The sequence below is a fragment of the Papilio polytes genome, unplaced genomic scaffold (assembly GCF_000836215.1).
Source record: "Papilio polytes unplaced genomic scaffold, Ppol_1.0 DF824047.1, whole genome shotgun sequence".
NCBI classification, from domain to species: domain Eukaryota; kingdom Metazoa; phylum Arthropoda; class Insecta; order Lepidoptera; family Papilionidae; genus Papilio; species Papilio polytes.
The window spans coordinates 671,528-692,397 of record NW_013525157.1 but is presented as its reverse complement, the minus strand read 5'-3'; the positions used below and the strand labels follow the sequence as shown (position 1 = coordinate 692,397).

At 32.4% G+C, this 20,870-nt stretch overlaps 2 protein-coding genes across 3 annotated transcripts; one reads left to right on the top strand and one right to left on the bottom strand.

Moving 5' to 3' along the window:
- On the top strand, nt 1–3,258 carry LOC106100444. 2 transcript variants are annotated; one of them, XM_013279303.1, is made up of 4 exons: nt 1–428; nt 806–977; nt 1,057–1,204; nt 1,533–3,258. In XM_013279303.1, the coding sequence occupies exons 1-4, from the start codon at nt 320–322 to the stop codon at nt 2,127–2,129; spliced, it is 1,026 nt and encodes a 341-aa protein (XP_013134757.1). In that variant the 5' UTR covers nt 1–319; the 3' UTR covers nt 2,130–3,258. The 2 variants fall into 2 exon arrangements, with proteins under 2 accessions (XP_013134757.1, XP_013134756.1); XM_013279302.1 differs by having other exon boundaries at nt 803–977.
- A 954-nt stretch (nt 3,259–4,212) lies between these two features.
- On the bottom strand, nt 4,213–20,864 carry LOC106100761 (carbonic anhydrase 2). Its single transcript, XM_013279780.1, has 5 exons — nt 20,790–20,864; nt 10,485–10,676; nt 7,813–8,030; nt 6,037–6,258; nt 4,213–5,521 (listed from the first exon to the last, which is right to left on the bottom strand). The coding sequence occupies exons 1-5, from the start codon at nt 20,824–20,826 to the stop codon at nt 5,393–5,395; spliced, it is 798 nt and encodes a 265-aa protein (XP_013135234.1). The 5' UTR covers nt 20,827–20,864; the 3' UTR covers nt 4,213–5,392.
- Between the last annotated feature and the right edge of the window lie 6 nt (nt 20,865–20,870).

The following is a 20,870-nucleotide window of genomic DNA, read 5'->3' as shown; positions in this document are numbered from 1 at the left end:
CAATGTGTCATGGAGTATTTATGAGGTGTGAGCTGTTTTTTAGAATTAATCAAGGCTTACTGTGATATTTATATCTAAAACACTAATGGAATTATTGTTTAAAGAATTAACAATCTTATGAGAAGATGGCATTGTGTTCTTTAAAGCAAGAGAAATGTTTGCTTAGAAGTTATCCTATTGTTTATAAACATTAAATTGTGGAACACTTCTTTGTGCACCGTTTGCTGTTAATTAAAGTAATTGGAAAGTATGTGGTTGATACTTAACTGAGATAAGAATATTTGAATTTTGATTGGCCTTGAAACGTTATTCTACGCAAATGAAATGCAATATACGAGAACTCGCTCTTTTGAGCGACAAACCTTGTGTAATGGAAGGAAGACTCAACTACAAAAAAATTACAAACGGAGGATACCGGAATCAAGCAGGTATAAATAATAAAATATTTTGAACAATTCTTTATTAAACTTGGCACCTGACATTAGTGTATTTGTCCATTTTTATACAAAGCTTTATTAAGTTTAGCTACAGGAAAAGAAAAAATACAAGCACGATAAATCTTATGCGATATTAGAGCTGAACAACAATTATTGCAATTAATTTGTTTTTATTTACTTTATCCAAAATGCATGAATTTTAATATGATATGAATTAAGTATTGTAAAAATATTATGTAAAAACTTTCCATTTTTTTTTATAAGTTAGTATATCATTTTATTTTAAATACTCCCAGTATTTAAAAATATGACCTAATTTGTATAGCTAATTAATGTCAAAATATGATAAACTTCATACATTATTTCAGTGTTCAAGGAGAGATGGTTTAGACTTATAAACAATTACTTATTTTATTTCAAAATAAGTGAAATGGGAAAATTTGATACTAAAGTGCCAGCAGGTGTTTTTGTGATGGAAAATTCATCAATACAAATGGAACATGGACAGAACATATCATTTTCATTTTCTATATCCTTTATGTAAGTTATTCTAAACATTTAATTTCAAGAATTTACTGATTTATAAAACATTGTTAAGTTTTAAACATTTTAATTTCAGAGATGAACCAGAAAAGCGGCATTTGTTTGCAGCTCGATCAGAAGATAATGTAGTCCAATGGGTAATGAAACTGCGGGAATGTTCCTATGAATATCTTCGTAATCGTTTACACACACTTCAGTCAAAAATCTATTCTATTACGGGAAAGGTATTTATAAATTGGATACCTACCATTTATGTTACATCAATTGTGTTATTAACAAATGAGTATTAAAGCAACATTTAAATTTAAATATGATAAATGATAAAGCCATGTTTACACTCCAAATTGGATTAAAATTTTGACAATATTAGATCTTAGTAGGTGCTTATGAAAGTGTTTAAAATTTGTTTTAGTTATGTTTGTTATTTTAGATTATATGTCTATTAAAATATAGTTTGCTAATTGCTAAAAGATGATCAAATATTTATTTTATTGTGCTAATGTTAGATTTATCACAAAACGAATTTTAAAGTTTAATTTTTTCCCTTATTAGGATCCCCTGTTACTTGTACCGAGAAATGACGGCGCGTGTCTATGGGCTCCCTCAGTACCATTCTCCACCGCTCCAGCTTGCACAAACAACACAAGTTCTTTTAGTTGCCATCTCCATACTAATGGTGCTTTTACACTTGAAAGAAGTAAATCTGATGTAGAGGCATACAAACATATACAAGCAGAATATACTAAGAGAACTATTTTCTACACCAATGATCATAAGGAAGATAATAAAAAAGAGAAGAGTGAAAGCCACGGTTTCGCTTTAGAAAAAAGTAAAACATCCGCATTGTTTGGTTCAACCAATCCAATAGATTTTTCAATATTTGATAACCGACCTGCTTACTCGAGGGCAGCACCAAGCCCGCCGGTCAGAATGAAGCTATCCCCTTCAACGCGACGAGCTGAACTCAAACAAGAAGTGCGGGAATTTAGAGAGAAAGGAATGTATTTGGGAGTTACGGGCATTTTAGATCAGGTCCCCGTACCGCCGAGAAGAAAACTATCACCGAAACCAGAAAAAGAAGTAGACAATCAAGTAAGTAATACCAGTCGAGAAAATTTATCTGATGAGGCAGACCTTATTCAATTTTGATTGATCCGTTTTAATTATTTTTATGCCCACCTATTAATTTTATGCCCTTACCTTGCATCAAACACAATATAGATTGGTTTAAGTTATTTTTATCATGACATCATTGCATTTAGTTAAGGAGATTATGTGATATATCATAATTAGATAGGTATTAACATATTTACCTCCATTTAATACATTATGTACGCTGGTGACTTTCCAATTAATCCTACTTCCTAATATTATAAATGCGTACGTCTACATGATGATAGATGTCTGTTAAAGTTTGTAGCCTAAACGGCTGAACGGATCTGGATGAAATTCGGCACAGATTTAGAGGATAGTCTGGAATAACACATGAGCTATTCACTTTAAATCGACACGGACGGAGTTGCGGGCGAAAGCTAGTAATATATATTTAACATAGATGCGATCAAACTTAAACAATAATGTATCTTAATTTTTTACTGTGTTTTTGGTATTTCAACTCGTACTTGTTCATACTAATTTGTTTTGATTCTTAGCCTGAAGAGGAAGAACTATGAACTAGTCAAATAGTTTAATATTCGCTTATATATTTATTTACAATTTGTAACATTAGTAAATATATTTTATATTACGTGTATGTGGTTTTGTTTGAGTCACGGCCGCGGTCCGTTTTGTCAGTATCCTGTATTGATTACAGGTCATACTTTGTATCGCCTTCGATTGTTTCGTTTGTATTCTGGCACGTTTTATGTATTGTTTTATTAACAACGATTTATATTTTTCGAATCGTATTTATCAGACTAATTTTACTTAAGTAGATATTTTATATTAAAAACCGTACTTTTTAATGTAATACTGCTCCGCATTGTATTAGGAGTAATGTTTGTTAAAAATTGTCCATTTAAACTTATATTTCACTGTTTTGAAACAAATCTTTAGAATCTGCCACTTATAGCCTTAACTAGTCCCCAATAATTTGTATATTAAAATGAAATGTTATATGTAATAAACAACAATAATTGGTGTAATTTCATTATTCGACTGTTTTTGTGACCAAATAATTTGGTGTTCAAGATAAACTCAATACATACTACCTCCTAACTCCTAAGATAAACAGGATTATGTCAAAAATAAATTAAATTGTACTGAGTGGTTTTTAAATCATACTAATATTATAAGTGTGAAAGTTTGGATGAATGGATAGATGGATGGATGGATGTTTGTTGGAGTTTGTAGCCTAAACGGCTGAACGGATCTAGATGAAATTTAGCATAGATGTAAAGGATAGTCTGGAAGACCGCATAGGCTACTTTCTTTTGTTGTTATTAATACCACGTGGACGGAGTCGCGGGCGGAAGCTAATAAATAAACGAAATTATTCCTCGCTACGGTGGTCATCTTAAACTGATTATTTCAGATCTAAACACCAGTGAAGAAGTAATATGTAACTTAAATTGCTATGTTCTAAATTAATATAATTATGTAAGATACGAAATGTGCTCTCAAAAATGCTTCAAATACTTGTAAGTAATATTAACTCATAAATGAGAGGTATGTATAACTCGGATTTAAATTGTTGGTCTTGTGTAAGAATATCGTTATCTCCCTTTTTTTCAAAGATAATAAGAGAGAGATAGAAATATTATTATACAGGTGTTCGTCAGTGGAAAGTCACAGTAATGTAGCAGGCGACTTGCCAAAACAACGAAATGTGCTAGTATATTATTTTAAACTTGGCTCGTACTAGGATCCGAGAGGTTTACGCTATTATTTTGCTATAATTAAGCCGAAGATCTCAGTTTACGGGTCTTAAATACCAAACTTTAATAAAATCAAATGTTGAAGATTGAAACACTATTCTTGAATAATGTTCTTGTAAAGGTCCAACCTAAGAATTATCTAGTATGGAATGATCGAAAACTGCCTATCTAATGTAACATATATAAATGTGTATTTTTGTATCATTTGTATTCCAAAGTTCAAAATGTATAATGAAATAAAACAATGTTTTTTCAATTACGACTCTATTCCTTTCCTGTTCCCAATTAGTTATTATGTGCACTTATTGTGTGCTCGCTGTCTAGAGATGGAGAAAAATGCAAATAAAACTACAAAGTTGTGAACATGCTTATTCCATATATTTTTATATCTCAACATGATTTATAAAGAACAGTTAACATAACTGTTACATTTGTAGGCACGCCGTGGTACAAAGATTATGAAACTTATATTCGAATATTAAAAGATATTCGAAGATACAAAATAAAATGTTTACAATGCGTCCACCAACAACCAAAAATTGTTCGATTATTTTAATTTCCACTTCAAAACATTAACAGTTATTGATTCGAGTTTAACAATACACTTCAAAAACACGTAAACAATACAATAAGATACACTTGTCTTATTTAAAATATCAGACGACACAAGTAAAATTTCTCGTACTTACATCTAAAGGAGATTCGCACGAGTTTGTATTAACACTAACGAGTACTATATTCTTATAGCCACAAGGCACTTGATTACTATTTATTATTAAATGCCACATTAGAGTCGATTAATGGTCGCTATGGGATTCCCCTTAGTGTTGAAGGGGCTGCTAAAGTAACCATTAAATTACTCTAAATGCGGTAAGACTTATTTACTAACTTAACATTACACTTTCTTATACATAAGGTGTCTCAATAAAAGTATAGCTGTATATTTTCTTATATTAATTCGGTTATTGTGAAATACGGTGATTTCTCACTAATCACAAAGACGCTTAAAACAACCGATTTAAAATTAAAGTTGTTCGATAGTCAGTGGAATATTCTAGATTATTATTATTAAGGATTAAAGATATCTTTCTTAAAATAATGAGCTGTCTGGATATAAATAGAAATGCATGCTAAATATTATGTACTATGATGTTAAAGTTAAAATTATGACTGAGCAGCAAAATAGACGTTTTGTTGTCCACGAAGCCACGATTGGATAGTTATCGACTATATAAGATGTTAATTTTGGGCGACAGATAACTTGTAATGCCGAGATTTGGTTCTGAAGTTGTGTAGTCCACGATTGCCAAAATACCGGAATTTGCTAGTTCTACAATCGCGTATACGGAGATTTACGTCGGTCGTAATTTGGTTCTTCCGTTGTTCGTGTGGCAAATGGAGTTAAGTCAGGATATTGATTTTTCGCCTAACCTGGTGTGCAATTACTTGCTGCTGTAGTCATTTTATGACTTGGCGTACGATGTCAGTTGCCATTGTAGTTGTGTAGTCCGTGACTACATTGTAAAGTGTAAGATGTTAGTTGCCACCGTAGTCGCGCAGCTCTCGGTTGCCGAGGGGCAGCGTGGGGCGATAGTTGTGCAGCAGTTCCATAGCTTCAACGCCGCATGACGCCTCGCCGCAACGTAGCTTTCGCATTAATGCCAACTGTAATGTTGAAATTATTATTATATCTAGTTGTTGATTAGCGGAAACGCCTTATCCTACACGTGGTCTATGGATGGTAAACTAAAGTTACTAAAGGTAGAAAATATTGAAAAGTTTGTGCATGTACACAAAAATATCTGCGTTTAAAGTTAGTTAAAATGTTCAAACCGTTGTTAGCACAAGCCCTCAATATTGCGTGATACTCTTCGGAAACCGGTTTTCTAATGTCAATAACTACCGATTGCCTCGGGAACTAGTTTAGAAACAACCCATCCGACACTAGATTCCTGTTCACTTAACGTAGATGTTTTCCTTAGCAATATACAGCGAAATATTTCTCGAAAGTGTTATAATTTCTGCGGTGGGTATATTTTATAAACCTTGTTTCATTTCCTGTCTCGAAGCGAACGTTAAAGATGTGTTTTCTATACCGTTATTTTAAATTACTGAGCTACTTATTTCTCTTTTCCAATTTTGCCGCGGATGAAGTATCATAAATAGCAGTAATAGTTTACCTGTTCTCCGGAAACTTGTATGGGGTCTTTGAAGAGTATCCATGTAACGGACTCCGTGCAGGGCGGTGTCGTCAGCGAGCCGGGGTAGGTCCAGTAGGCGGCGCGAGAGGGCAGCAGCCGCGCCGGGTCCAGCGGCTCCGACATTGTCACTTTGTCGCCCTTGTGCTGGATGAACGGCAACAGACGCACCACCTTCTCCAGCTCATCGTGTTTTGAACCCACCTGGAATTGAAGTCATAGTACGATATTTTAAAAAAATCGTTAACGATCTAGATCGTGTGAATTTTTAATCAAATTTTGTTTAACAAAGAAAAAATAGAAAAAAGCCCTACTAAATTAAGAATTACTTAGGTAATATGTTAAACTAGTACTAAGAATAGCACGTGACTGTAGTTGATATTAGTCATGGACAGAGTAAAAAAACATCATTATAAAACAAATCATATAAAAGTCTCACGTAGATTTAAACGAGCGTATTATTATGTAAGTATCGCTATAAATATGCAACTTGGTACAAATACGGCTCGAAAAGGATTGAATTATAGGGCTTCTATAATCTTCGCGGTGGTTATATTCATACTGCAACCACTGGTGTTAGGTTGCTATTGTTTTTGTATATCTTCACAGAGTAAAGATTTTTTTCCTTTATAAAAGCATCTAAATTACAGTTTTAAAAGTAATGAGGAATTCCTACATAGTTGTAATATTGAATGCTAATATATCACGCGCTTGTTGAAAAGGAAAATCATGCAAAAATCAGTGTCTTTAAAAAGTATAAGGAAAAAACCAAACCGCAAATATTGATTGCGAATTTATATTGGAGCCGTGTTAAAAAACAGCCTCAATACTGTTATAGGAACGGGCCTCCTTGTTAGCCAGACATGCATTTTTTGTGATAATTGGAATAACTTCGTCTGATCTCACTTTCACCAAGCTATAGTTGTTTATTTATAACTGGTGCTGATTTTCATTACTTTTTTCGAGGAGGAACTAAAATTAAATGGAAAATGCTTATTAATACGAAATATTTCTGTAATAAGTACTTCCTACAGATGAGTATTGAGTACACATATTCAATAAGATTTGTGGAAGTTTGTTCAAATAAAATTAACGAGATGTGTTAATGGCTTTATAAACATATGCCAATAACATTTGTTAATAACAAAGATAATATTTGCCTATCCTATAGATCTATCGTCATAGAACTGTTTAACGCAGATAGAATCTACGCTAAATACGGTTTATACTAAAAGTGAAAGTTTATCTCGGAGGTTACAGCTATACTTATTTGTTTTGTTTTTGTCTGTGGCCAGTGCGCGGTTTGTAAAAAAAAAATAACAAGTAGGTTTCACATACACACGAGGTTATTCACAAGTGACGGATGCATTTAATCAACAATGCGCTCTGCGGAGCGTTGTACTCTATAAATGTCCAATACATTTTGTTTGTCATACGTACAGGTTGAGCGCAAATACAATAAATTCAAATGTTTATATGATAATAGGACTAGGGTAAAATATTTGGACACCTTTGATTTATTTTATTTATAAAGATCTTTAATGAAAAATGTGAAAATTCAAAACACTATTTCATAACGCGACGTAATTATTTATTCTATAGTATTTGTTACGTCCGGCCATGACGAAACGGCCATGATTTTATAAAATACAAAAACCGGTGACTCTGGCCTTCAGATATGAAATATAACAACGTACGTCATAAATATCCAGTTTTACAAATATAAAAATACTTCGTATAACATAAAGATAAGCTTACCATCAATAAGACTCCTAGTACGGCGAGCCCGTCAGGTTGTCCAGCAGCCTCGGCGAAGCTGCGGTACTTGGAGGTGTTCCAGTGCACGAGGTGCAACTCGCCGGAGAATGCACGGCCGTCAACTGTGTGCTCGGAGCCTTCGCCGTCCGCCGCGCCCCAGTGGCAGTGCCACTGCTGCAGTTTGTACACATCTCCTCCCAGAGGACCTCCTCGTAACTCTGTAATTTATAGAAATTTAACATAAGAATATGGCCCTTTAAATGCTTGGAATTAACATTGATTTTTAACATAACGTTTAGCGTAATCGAAACATTAATAAAGTCCCTATATTGTATCTATTAGGCCCGCCACTCATTATTATTAGGGCGACAATTTATTATTAGATGCATAGTGCTTCAATCTGTGATACAAGTGGTTCTTTGAGCAGAAGCATTTAAACGCTATCTGTAACTTAAAGTCAAATGTCGTGAATCGTTAGTGTTACGTCTGTCCGTTATTTACATCTTTTATTGCGATAGTAATAGTTACTAGTTTCTAAAGTAATCTAAAGATAGTGAAACCAGTTATATATGACGACATACTATTGAGAGAACAATCGCATGAAAAGGGATTACTTTAACATCGATCTATTGAGAAACATTGGTATCAGTGAAATCTTTTCTTGTCGTCATAGTAACTCTATCAAAGAGAGATAGAAGGTTTAGGGCGTTATACGTTTGTATGTTCGATATAGATTGATGACGAACTTTGATGTAGGTCATGTAGGTAATAATAACATGAAATCTATCTTTAGCTACCCTAAATCGGTTCTTCATGCAGTAAATTTACACAAGCATGAATCAAACACAGTTATTTGGGTAGGCTTCCTAATATGTAATGTAATACAATCCTCTGTTCTACTATCCATCACACCACAAACCCAAGATTGGAAAGGCCGTCATTCTATTTGGTGCGGTTTTGCGTCATTTATGTATTGATATTCTATACTTGATATTCTTTTACGACTGTTTCATAATGAACACAAGTGTTGTTATAACAAACTACGTATAAAAGCTAATCATTGTGGTCATCTCTTGCGGTTTCCCCTTATATTATTGGATTACAATCTGTATTCAATTTCTTACTGTTCTTATTCTTTACCTGAGACCGATAGCGTTGTGGTATACTTAGTTAAAAGTTTATGCAAATTTTAATACGTTCTGATATACAGTTTTAATTCTCGTACCATTTTAGGTCTTGCAATTGTGAAACGGCCTATAATTCACATGTCGGGGAAACATCGGCGGTTGAATGGGAAATTGCTTGTTTGTGTGACGGCGGTCGACGGGCGGCAGCGGGCGGGTACGGTATGCATTCGCTGCGCTGCGGAAACTTCATGTCTCCCCTTCCTCGCGATAAATTAATAACGCGGTTAGCTTCATATCATGCAAATTCCAATTGATTTTGTATTCCAGCACGATATGAATTGAAGACAAAGTTGTAACGATGATGGAAAACATCGCATCAAAGATGTAAGAAAAATCAACCTACCAGCACTGGCCGGGTTGACAAAATCACTTTAATTTAGGGTATTCTCGAGCCTCTTGATAGGGGCGTGTATGGGCTGACGACACATGACTCAAAGAAATATCGTTTGTTCCGACATTGATTAAAGTATAATGCAAAAACTTAACTATTCCGATACCTAATAACCAACGTATTTATATTTAACTTCCGTTTTATGTTAACACTTATATTAATACAGACTAAATAACACAAACGTGACAATCAAAACATAGATAAAGGAAAATACATATAGAGATATAATATAAATACACAGTAACGCATTTCAAGTATATTTACCAACGGTATGTTTTCACATGTATTAATTTGTTATAATTTCTCATGTAATAAATGAAAGTACTTTAAATATTGTTTAACATTGGAATTGTTTGCGTAAAGAAAAATACAGTAACCATTTTAGCAAACCAAAGTATCTAATTTATGTTTAATATAGATTCTAGGTAGAATTCTTTTTGTACTAAGTAATTATACTTGGAAACCTGTAATTGGAGAGGAGGCACTCTTTGATGACATTGCTATAAACAATTTTATGACATCATCTTCAATATCATAAAGATAATAATATCTTCTTGTTACCGAGAAATTTATAAAAGGGACTTAAACCTTAAAGATACTTTCGTTCAGTCCTCGCAGGATGAATAATTAAATTTTGATCAAATTAATCTTATTTAAAATAATTGCGAAGTATTCATTAATATAGAGTTTCATGAATATTCTAAAGATAGTAAAATTATCCCTTCGAAACGCCTGCAAGTCAAAATAATCTCGTTAGATGTCTTGTTTGCAATGAAATGAAACAGCTGTACGTTGTGTGTACTTGGTAATTATCCGCATGAATGAGACCGTTGTTTTTGAACATCGAGTGATCCTGACTCTGGTACGAGTATAACTGGGGCAGCAACGGTACATCGAGGAATGTTGGCCGCGAAAACCGCGGGAAAGGATAATGTTCGTTTGTACACAATCGTAGAAATTACTATCTATATGACAATCTATGTTTACTTATACATACTGACACAGCGGTATTCTATCTATTTATGTCGTTTTCGAAGATTTTTTCTTTTAAAGCAAACGCATGTTGCGTTAGCCATGTATAAGGGTTAGCTTACCTGAATCATATCCGTTCTCGTCGACCCGCCAGCAGTAGCCAGGGTTGACAACGGAGCGCGTGTGGTTGACTGAGTACTGCCAGACGAGCGGCGGCGCGCTGCCACTCGAGCTGGCCAGCGACGTGTCGATGTCCACGGGGCTCTGCCGCGCCCCCCGCGCCTCTGGGAACTTCTCTATCCATGTTGCTGGACCTACGAACATATTAGGTAAATTTAGAGATACAGCAATTAAAAAGGGATGCGAGTCATTCGTCAGAAAATTCTAAGTGTTTTAACTATTGGCTAAAGAATCGAACTTGTAATGTGCTTTTACTAATAATATTAACTAGCTTTCGCCTGTGACTCCGTCCGGGTGGAATAAAAAAAAGTAAAAAGCCTCCATAAGCTACATAGGTTATTGACTTTATTTGGAAACATGTTTTTCCAGACTTTTCTCTACAAATATGCAAAATTTCATGTATATCCGTTAAGCAGTTTAAACCTAACCTAACATCCATGCATCCACCCGTCTAAACTTTTGCATTATTAATATTAGTAAGATTTCAAGTAAGTTATAATTTTTTTTCAGCATGTTAGGATTATGTAGGTTTTTAGATCAAACCAGATATTACGTATACCTGTTTAATTGTTATTGAGCAAAAAACTAAATCGTGTTTCGCACACATTAAAGTGTTGTAGCAACGATATCGAAATATCGACAAATTGAGAGTGTACGCAATTTTTTATGACTGCACGTCAGTGTTCGTAGTCTACAACGGAATTAGTACTTTGAATGATTTATGTACGCCAAAGTGTATTATTATCATACTAATAATTTGTATTTAAGTCTGTATTTGTTGTGTTCTATTATTGTCCGGTGAAATATCTACACTCAAATATACCTCATTTTCATTCTACAATGTTGGTTCCCGGGCCGGCTGCTGTAATAAGACTCTCAACAGCATTTCAAGAATTTATCAAGAGATTCTCAAGAAATTATTGCAATAAAATTATTGAAAATTCTAGTATTTCTTCAGCGCAATTTAAAAAAAGTAAAATTTCTTAATTACCTTTTTTTTATAAAACCACAATACCGTTGTAATCATGTAAACTAGAATAGCCTACAAAAAAGTAAAATCGAGTTGATTTTTCATCATAAGTTGAACACGTCTAAATAATCTTGACAGTTTAAATTACAGGAAAAGTGATGTCGCGCGATTATAAAAGCGTGTTCGTAGACAAACATTGTTTTTTGCAAATATTAGGATTATTTAATCGCGTCATGGGTGAGGGAGTGAGGGCTGACAGGTTGTTTAGGCCGCGCAGACATACGTTATCTTATCTGTTGAGGGGCGGATCGCTTAATAAAAACGTTTTTATGATGACGCATGACTTTTCTTGTGAAATATTTGACTAATTTTGATTGTTTGCACAACTTGTACTTACACGTTTACGCGAATAACTAACGACACGATACGGAGCGATAAAAAAATAATAGATTTGAATTCACATTGTAAACGTTAAAACTGGTTATTTTGACTTTATTTTTTTTACAAATCTTACATTTAGTTATAATCGATTAAGCATGTTGTCTTAAAACACTTATTTATTTGTTAAAAAAATATTTAGTTATATCCCAAAATATCTCACCAGCCAGTCACCTCTGTCAGAAAAAATGGACGCCAGAATTTATTATTTTATATTAAGAACAAGAATCGTGTTAAAAGTTATCTGTCAGGTTATTAATTAGGTAGTTGATAAAAATATTGCACGACACTATATTTTTTCTTTTTACAACTTCACAAAGAATACGTAAATGATCAATTTTGTATCAGTCGAAAGTATAATTCGTGTTGAATTTTGTTCCTTCTTGAATTTCATACAAAGTAAATAAATTACATTTAAAAATAACCTAAAACATGCGGTATAAAAGAGACAGGAATGCTAATCAGTTGCACGCGTGAGTTACCGCATTTCTTGCGCTACGTAAGTACAAGTTTGTCCCAATCTTTAAGCGACATTGCATTGCCGAGGGCCAGGGTCACCCGGCCTTGTCGCAAAGAATACTTGCGATTAGCTACAACCGGAAAGGTCATCTTTCACGAATATATTTTTTACACTCAATCAATTATGAAAAAACTTAAGAAAAACTTGTTAGTATTTTTCAACTCCATGTAAATAAATGTTTTTTTTAGTTTGATTTTAACCTCAAAAAATCACAAATAAAATATCCCTCTAGAAATCGCTGATAAAAATTGATAAAACAGCGTTTCGGCAGTGGAAATTTAAGGACGTTTTTTTAATTGTTGCTCCTTTTTATCTAAACATACTGGTGCCAGAGGTATAGAACGGAAATGTAATAAAATTGAACAATAACACATTTAAGTGTAACGAGTTCCCACAGTGACAGGCGCGTGTTATTTCTTCGCGTCATTGTTCTTTTGTTTTGATTAGTTACGATCATCTTCCAGGTGCATCTCTTCATGTTAGATTATGATAAAGATTGTAGAAAGCGCTACGCCTAACATATTCCAGTGGTTTAGGTTATAGCAAATTTACAGTATAAAGTTTAATGCGTTTTTTTTACGTTATTAGTATTCAATATCTCATCTTATAATTTTGAGTATCTTTGTACATGATTATGGATAGAAACTAATCGTTTCAAGTTATGCTTACTATTATTAACTGACTTAAGTAACTTATCCTTAGAATTTCCGATTGCACAAAAATAATATAACAAGTGGTAAAGATTTATGTGTCTCTTAGAATTTTCCATTAATCTTTAACCATCTGGCATTCTTTATAAATACGTATCTTAAAATAGATGACGCAACGATCGCATATCAATTGTCAGCGACGGTTCGTCTATCAAAATAAATGAATAATAAGTCATCTCCTCAATTGCACGCGCCACGGGAACCGGATGTTTCCCGTCACAATATTATAGTTACACTAAACATAATATTGATATTGGATTGGTACTATGACAGTCTTAATATTTGTATATGCATAATTATATCGGTATTCCATAGGTTAATTTAGTCAATTGATGATTGCAGGGCTGATACTGACGTTATCTACTGACGATGCCGAAATTATTGCGGCTAGGATTTTGCATCCAAGAATCTCTACAAATGTGTTCTATTATTTAATAGAAAAATGTATCTGAATACGTCATCCATTATCTAAAAAAATGTAGGCTCACAATGTAATATTACAGGAACGATAGGTTTAGAATCTATAACCATAATGTGGACTAAACGTGTTTTATGAATATCCTAACACCGGAACATTGCACGTATAATGAGTTTAGTGGTAACCCTAGCCGTAGTAATAGAACGTAGGGAGACGGGCCGTTGTCCATACAATGGATGCATTGAATTCAATTGAATGACAGCAGACCTGCTTTCAATGCATCGCGTCGGCGGCGATGCTGCGCGTTGCAACTGCAGCTTTCTGGCAAAAGTAAACAAACCACTGGTATTGTTTTGTTTCTGATGTTGCAATTGATTACATAGTAAGACACAATGATGTAGTAATTAATTAGTACAGATCAGTTTTAATATGACTATTGTTTAAATCTGTTTAGTTTAACAAGATGTATCAGACAAATAATATGTATGCTTAGAGATGTTGTTTGTAGTATTTATAAAATTAATACGTAAATATAAAATTGTCATCTATAATCAAAGTTAATTTCTATTGGAAGAAGTAATTAAACTATAAAATGACATACTTTTATTTCCCTATGACTGAAAATTTAAATTAATTTCGAAGCGTTTATTGCGGACTATGACCTAAATACAGTAGACAGAATTAAGAAGATGGCATTGACCCATCACAATTTCCTTGGCATATCAAAAGTAAGAGCTACCTTATTAGGCAGCGTACACATTGTCTCTGTACTTGACATTAACGCAAATTCTTGTTTATAGTTTCGTAATAACCATACGCGTCATACAATGTAATCTGACAGGATAATTGTAACACACAAATGGAATAGGTAAATCTAAGCTAGTTATTGCTAAAATGAAGGTTCTTGTCCAAGTAATCGCCCAACGACGCTTAATTTCAAAGAAATACTAATAGCAAATGATTTCTTCGAAATGGACGTAATTTTTTATGGCTTACAATAAAAAATATTATTTTTAAAAACGTATTGCGGTTAGAAAAATATGCATTTATTTAATGGATTATTGCAATCTATTAAATGTAATGTTAGGAATTATACCTATTGTTTTTATGCTACTCGACTTTAATTTATGAATAAACATCTAGGACAATTAAGAGACCTAAGAGGTCTATTATTTGCGTACAATGACCTATCGAGACACTGCGCTTTATCGTACAAGTCTATTTTTAGATCGTAAGTTGTGTTCTGAAAACATAAATAAATTACAATGGACAGTTTTATATTAACTGAACGTTAACTTACAAGATAACAAAGATCATTAATTAGTGAAGAAATAATTGGTGTCATTGTAATCTTTAATTGTTAATATATTTCCTTGACCAGACTAAATAAATATAAATTATTCTTGTGAATAACAGAGACATAAATATTGTTTATCGTAAAAATATTTACCGGGAAAGATTGTGGTCTTTCGTTTGTAACATGGGTGTGTTTACCATCATATCATGGACTATTCATTTTATTAAAAATTACATAATTACTATAAAAATTGTTATGTAAAGTGAAATGTATTAAAGTGGGTGTGATCATATTAATTATGAACGTTTGCTTTTAACTTTATTGTCACATAGTTAATGCAAATGTACTCATATTTTAAAAGACAGAGTTAAAAATGTTTAAATAAAAAGAAACTTTTTTTACACAATGTAATAGCTCCAACTACCGGAATTGCAGTATCTAAGTAATCGTAACTCACAAAGAAAAAGCGCCTAAGCTACCGGGGCTATAAAACTTTTTCGATACGAACTTGACAATTGAATAGGTTTGAACGAAGTTAATAAAAAAACGCATTCAAGGTTTCTGTCAATGTTATAATTATTTTGTTACGTGCTCTCGGTAATTTAATTACTTGCTGTACATGCGATACTACAATATGCTAGAAAAATGACAATGTCGTTAGTGAAATATGTTTCTATTTCATTTGCAGTATACAATTTTATATGCACTAATATAAGTGACCAACAAACAAACTTTATTACCCTTGTTTGTTATAGAAAGATATGTTTTCCTCATTTGTGAAAATTTTGCGGTTACGTTAAATTTTTGCAACAAACACGCTTGTTAGCTTAGCTCGATTATCTGCAGCTCTAGCTAGCGACTAGTATTTTGCGTGTAAAACTCGGTTTTTAATTTGTTTTTGGAGTTAATGTTAAGACCTGTGTGAAATTTAAACGTATCTGTTGCTATATGTAAGAAGACTTACAAATAAATTTGAAACATACAAAATAATGTTAAATTACAGGCCCAGTTTATTTAGTTTATATTTCGGTCATTCATATTAATGGTTATTATATGTCTAGTTTAGCATAATAGCGTAAGAGTTTATATTTTGTTACAATTATTAATCAATGTTTCCGTGGCTACAACAAACAAATCATCGTCATCGGCCTCGGCCCGGTTTATCTCGCCGTTATTGTATTTATCTTTTTAATTCACTTGACAGCGACACCGTAATAAAAACACAAATTAGACTCGTCTACTTATTTTATCAGATAATCCAGTAACTTCTTTAGAAGGTCCATAATTTTTTTAAACATATATCTTAAGACGAGGATGACCTATCTATTTTTTATTCAATGGACTATCAAAGAACACAATTTAGGTAAAAAAATTCGATTAAAAGCTTTATAATTTATGTTACATTTTAGTTTAGAAGTTAAAAGTTGTTTTTTTAAAAGGGATAGTTAAGAAAGGTCTGCGATTGTATTTAAATAAGTTAAGAAGCTATCAAAGAAAATGATTAATCAAATCATTGCATGAAATGAAGCGGAATATTTATCGACTCTTGAAATTATTGCATTTTAAATAACGCCCGACTTGTATTAAAGTTAAGAGTAAATCTATGTAGCAATGGCAAGGTCATCTCAGACCAAGTGAAACGATTACAGCATTTGCGTGTGCGCTCGGACGGAACAAAGGTTCTGCTTTGTTAACGACTGCGCATCATTCAATTGAAGCTATTGATCCCTCTTAAATGAAACTATGTAACTGCCTCTTATTAAATGTGTATGTACTTTCCCTTAACATCTGTTCACTATTAGGTGTAATTGTATCTTTTGTTTTGATATAAATGGGATTAATAGTAAGTGGTCTTTCAAAATTATGGTGCTGTGTAACCAAGGCTTTATAATAGACACTAACTAAAATGACTAGTTTTCCATGTAATCTAACACATTTTCGTGAGGGAAGCAAGACTTGGCAGTTTTTATTTATATTAACTAATGTCATAAAGTGGAAAGATGTGATGTTTGTATGTATTGGAACAACTAAAAAGCTATGTTATCAATAAGTAACATCTAACTAATATAAAGGCGAAAGTTTAAATGGATGGATGTTTGTTAGAGTTTGTAGCCTAAACTGCTGAACGGATCTCGATGAAATTTGGGATATATGTAGAGGATAGCCTGGAAGGACCCATAGGCTATTTGCTTTTGTTTTTTTTTAAACGCGCGGAGTCGCGGTCGAATGCTAGTAGATTTTTTATAAATATTGATTTCACGCGAACGAAGTCAAGAGCAACAGTTAGTATTTTATATTTATAGTGTGAATTATACATACTCTAAACTAGAAGTAGTTACTTAAAAAACTTCCTATTTATTTTATTAGCAGAACATTCATTAATTAGTACAGATAACGTTATCGAAATCAACACAATAGGAAGTCACTTGATGACCTTTACCATTTAAATTACAAATAAGTAGTGAATCCTTAAACTCTAACTGCGTTTTTAATTTACTATAATGAGCAAACTAATAAAATATTTGAGTAAAAAATATTAAAAACACATCTATCAACTATTAACCTATATTTCCGCAATAGAACTAACAAGGCTATAGTACCAACTAGAACTGCCGCGGGCGCAAAGCACCCACGCTATTTTACTATGAATTTAATTTTGTACATTGTAAAATTATTGTAAATAGATTCGGTGTTACGTTTAAAGTAAAGTAACTTAATTAAAAAAAAACTACATGTTTGTAAGCGACATATTTAAAGCGCTGCTGTCAAGAATTGAAATCGTAAAGAATGGGCTAAATGTTAAGATGGTGTTTTCTTATATCTGCACCTAATAAGTTTATATGTTACTTATAGTCTCCTAGTTACTATTAAATTGTATTATTACTATTAAATTGTTTCGATTATAATTCATTAATTCACAAATAATATCGATTGAATTTGTTAAAAAAAAAACATATAGTCGATTTGAACACCTCCTTCTTTTGGGAAGTCGGTCAAAAATATAATACTAACCTAATATTAAGAATATTTTGATAAACCAAGTAAATTGATTTAAAAAACTCATGAGATATTGCAAAATTTAAATAATTATTTACATCTGTTAGCAATTAAATTCTTAATTACAGCTTTGTTCTCCGACATCGTGTTCACAGACGAGTTACTAAGATTATTTTAAAGTTATTTAGTTACCTTAGTTTATTTATAACTTGCATAGAGAATGTAAATATCAAACATACGTTTTGATAATCCCTAGATTCGCAACCATATATTTACAAAGCTCGTAACGTATCTAAACAAACAAGTCCAGGATAGAAGGCCTAAGTCACATAAAAGCACAGATGACAGGTAAAGAAATTTACATAATATTTTCTTTTTTACATAATTAATTAATGTGTAAATTTATACAGAATTGATATGAACGAAACCTTGAATTTTAATCTTTTCATATAAATTCTGAAATTAACTGTTTGATGAAAGAAAATCACAAATGTTCTAAAAGGTAGCTCCATCGTGGTCTGCCAGCTGATCTGGCTAGGTCTAGGGAGCTTATTAATATAGTCTTACTTTTTATATGTCTCTCAGCCTCCACCTCCTTGGCGATGCCAAAGCTTCCACTACTAGTACTGCTACTAATTTTCATATAGCGCGTGTTTTAAAACATTCTTAACATAAACTTGATTGCAACATTGCCCCCTGAGAATTTATAAATGTAATTTCTTAGAACCCATTTTAAGCAAATGTTTCCATTAATTATAAACATTTGTTTGATGTAATTAACATAATAACAAGTATTTGCTATTTGTTTAATAAAAATGTTCGCTTATTAGACCAGTTGCTATGTTATTAACAAGCTGATCAGTATTTTAATGTTTATTACAAAATAAGGGTTTCATTTACATTACAGGCTTTTATCCAGACGCAGTATTAGATGAATACTTATTAGATGTTTTATTCATGCACTCCTAGTAGTAAACAAACACCGCCACACTAATAAATTATACAGGAATATCAAATTTTGTATTTTGTATTTGATTTGATTTACTCTTTTATTCATCTCTAGATTGCCAGTGTTTAAACAAAAGTCAAATGGCTTAAAAACCTTTCGTTACCATCTATGGTTATGTTTAAAATTATCATAGATTATAGATATAAATAGAAAACTAATTGAAATACTTAATAGTTTATTGACTAAGCGAGTTGATACTATCGCAGTTATCTGCATTATCAAGAAAATACAACATAAGTATCTTCTTTATAGCCGATTGTTCAATAAAGTGAAATGTATAATTGTGATTTAAATAGAAATTAAAACGCATATTTCCTTGATTTGTCATTTTGGACAATAACTCTGAGGTCAATTAATCTGAAATTAAATTGTAACATTGCAATAGAAGTCATTAAATAATTTAGGTTATGTAATGTGGTATCGACTTTCACTCGCTTAGAAAATACTAGAAAGTATTAAAAAGATTCGATACAAATTAAAAGATACATGTATAACGGTATTTAAGATCATTTTTCTTCTTATTTTTGGCTTGAATCGAGGGAATTGACAACATTTCGTTGTCAAAGTTTACCAAAAACGTCCGAAATGTTGTGTCGATTGGATATTATCTACTAAATTAGACACGTAGCGTTGACTATAGACATATACCATATGAATAGATCCGTACATAATAGTTCAGATAACAGACCGACTTAAACAATAGCTGTAATAAAAAGGAGCATTTACTTTCATTTGTTACGCTTCGCAAATGACAAATGTTTAAGCAAAATTCACTAATGACAGATTTGATGTCTGAATTTTAAAACCGTGAATAACAAAAATGGATTGCTTAACGTATTACGCAAGCAATCTTAAGTAATTAGTATGAAGCTATTGAGTTTTATTTTTATTTTTAAAACCTCAATTTAGCATATCAAAGCATACTTAAGTTATTCAACGCTACAAGTTTAACGCTTAACTTGTTGCACGGTTAAAGGATAACAAATTACACAACAGATTCATTATCTTTAAGATTAAGTTATGCGACTATGAGACGTGTTTTTAAGTTACTTAACTTGCTGTATTATAAAAATTTAAATATCATCAATGTACCAAAATCTGCTTTAAAATTTCGTATAGGAAAATCCTCGACTGTGCTTACTCTTAATTTTGCTTGTGTTAAATTTTCTACCGCCGCTAAGTAATGATTCATATTTATGCATTTCAGTATGCAAATCATCGCATAAATTATAATTAATATACATTACGTTCTCGAAACATAAACAATGACAAAAAAGTAGAGAGTTAAATGAGCGTGCCGTGGACATCATCAAACCGGCTCTGTTACACAAACAAATAAGTGGGACAAATCTGATGCGTGTCTTTTGTCCTTACATTACGGTAGTCAAATTTAAACATATTTTTTAACGTTTATAAAAAATATGATTTAATGATACTATATCTATTAGAAACAAAATATATTTTTCAACGTTAAGTTATTTTAACTACCGTGAAACTGTGCGGTACACAACAGCAGTTATTATAATTTTATGATTCATGTTTACCTTCTAATTATGCAGAAATATTGGTAGCTTATTAAAATAAATAAAGTATTAATGAAAGATTTACTTTGGTTCAATGAATGTACTTATAAGGTAAATAGATCATCAAGTTTAAGCCGCTTGTTTCAACATAATTGTTATAATGACTCATATTTGTTTCCATTACCTTATTTATATGACTATTTACGTAACGTAACTAGTGGAATACTTAAAGGTGATGGCTGCAGAGTTTTTTAAACTTTTATTTACATGGGTAAAGTCACGTGCTACGGTGTAAACAAACCGGTCCGCGTTCGCATCTGAGAGTGTCGGTGTTTATTGAGGAAAAGAGGTGAACGGCTACTCACCGTTCTCGCCGGTGTATCCCCATTCGTGATCCGCCATCGCGAGACCTCCGCTCACTGCTCGTTCCACTGATACGATAACGT

Excerpts from the sequence above, each read along its gene's own strand:
- LOC106100444 (XM_013279302.1), top strand. The coding sequence starts at position 320 with ATGAAATGCAATATACGAGAACTCGCTCTTTTGAGCGACAAACCTTGT. Across the intron at positions 429-802 it reads AGGATACCGGAATCAAGCAG|CAGTGTTCAAGGAGAGATGG; the intron begins GTATAAATAATA and ends CATACATTATTT. Across the intron at positions 978-1,056 it reads TCATTTTCTATATCCTTTAT|AGATGAACCAGAAAAGCGGC; the intron begins GTAAGTTATTCT and ends TTTTAATTTCAG.
- LOC106100761 (XM_013279780.1), bottom strand. The coding sequence starts at position 20,826 with ATGGCGGATCACGAATGGGGATACACCGGCGAGAACG. Across the intron at positions 8,031-10,484 it reads CGAGAACGGATATGATTCAG|AGTTACGAGGAGGTCCTCTG; the intron begins GTAAGCTAACCC and ends TATAAATTACAG. Across the intron at positions 6,259-7,812 it reads TACTAGGAGTCTTATTGATG|GTGGGTTCAAAACACGATGA; the intron begins GTAAGCTTATCT and ends CTTCAATTCCAG.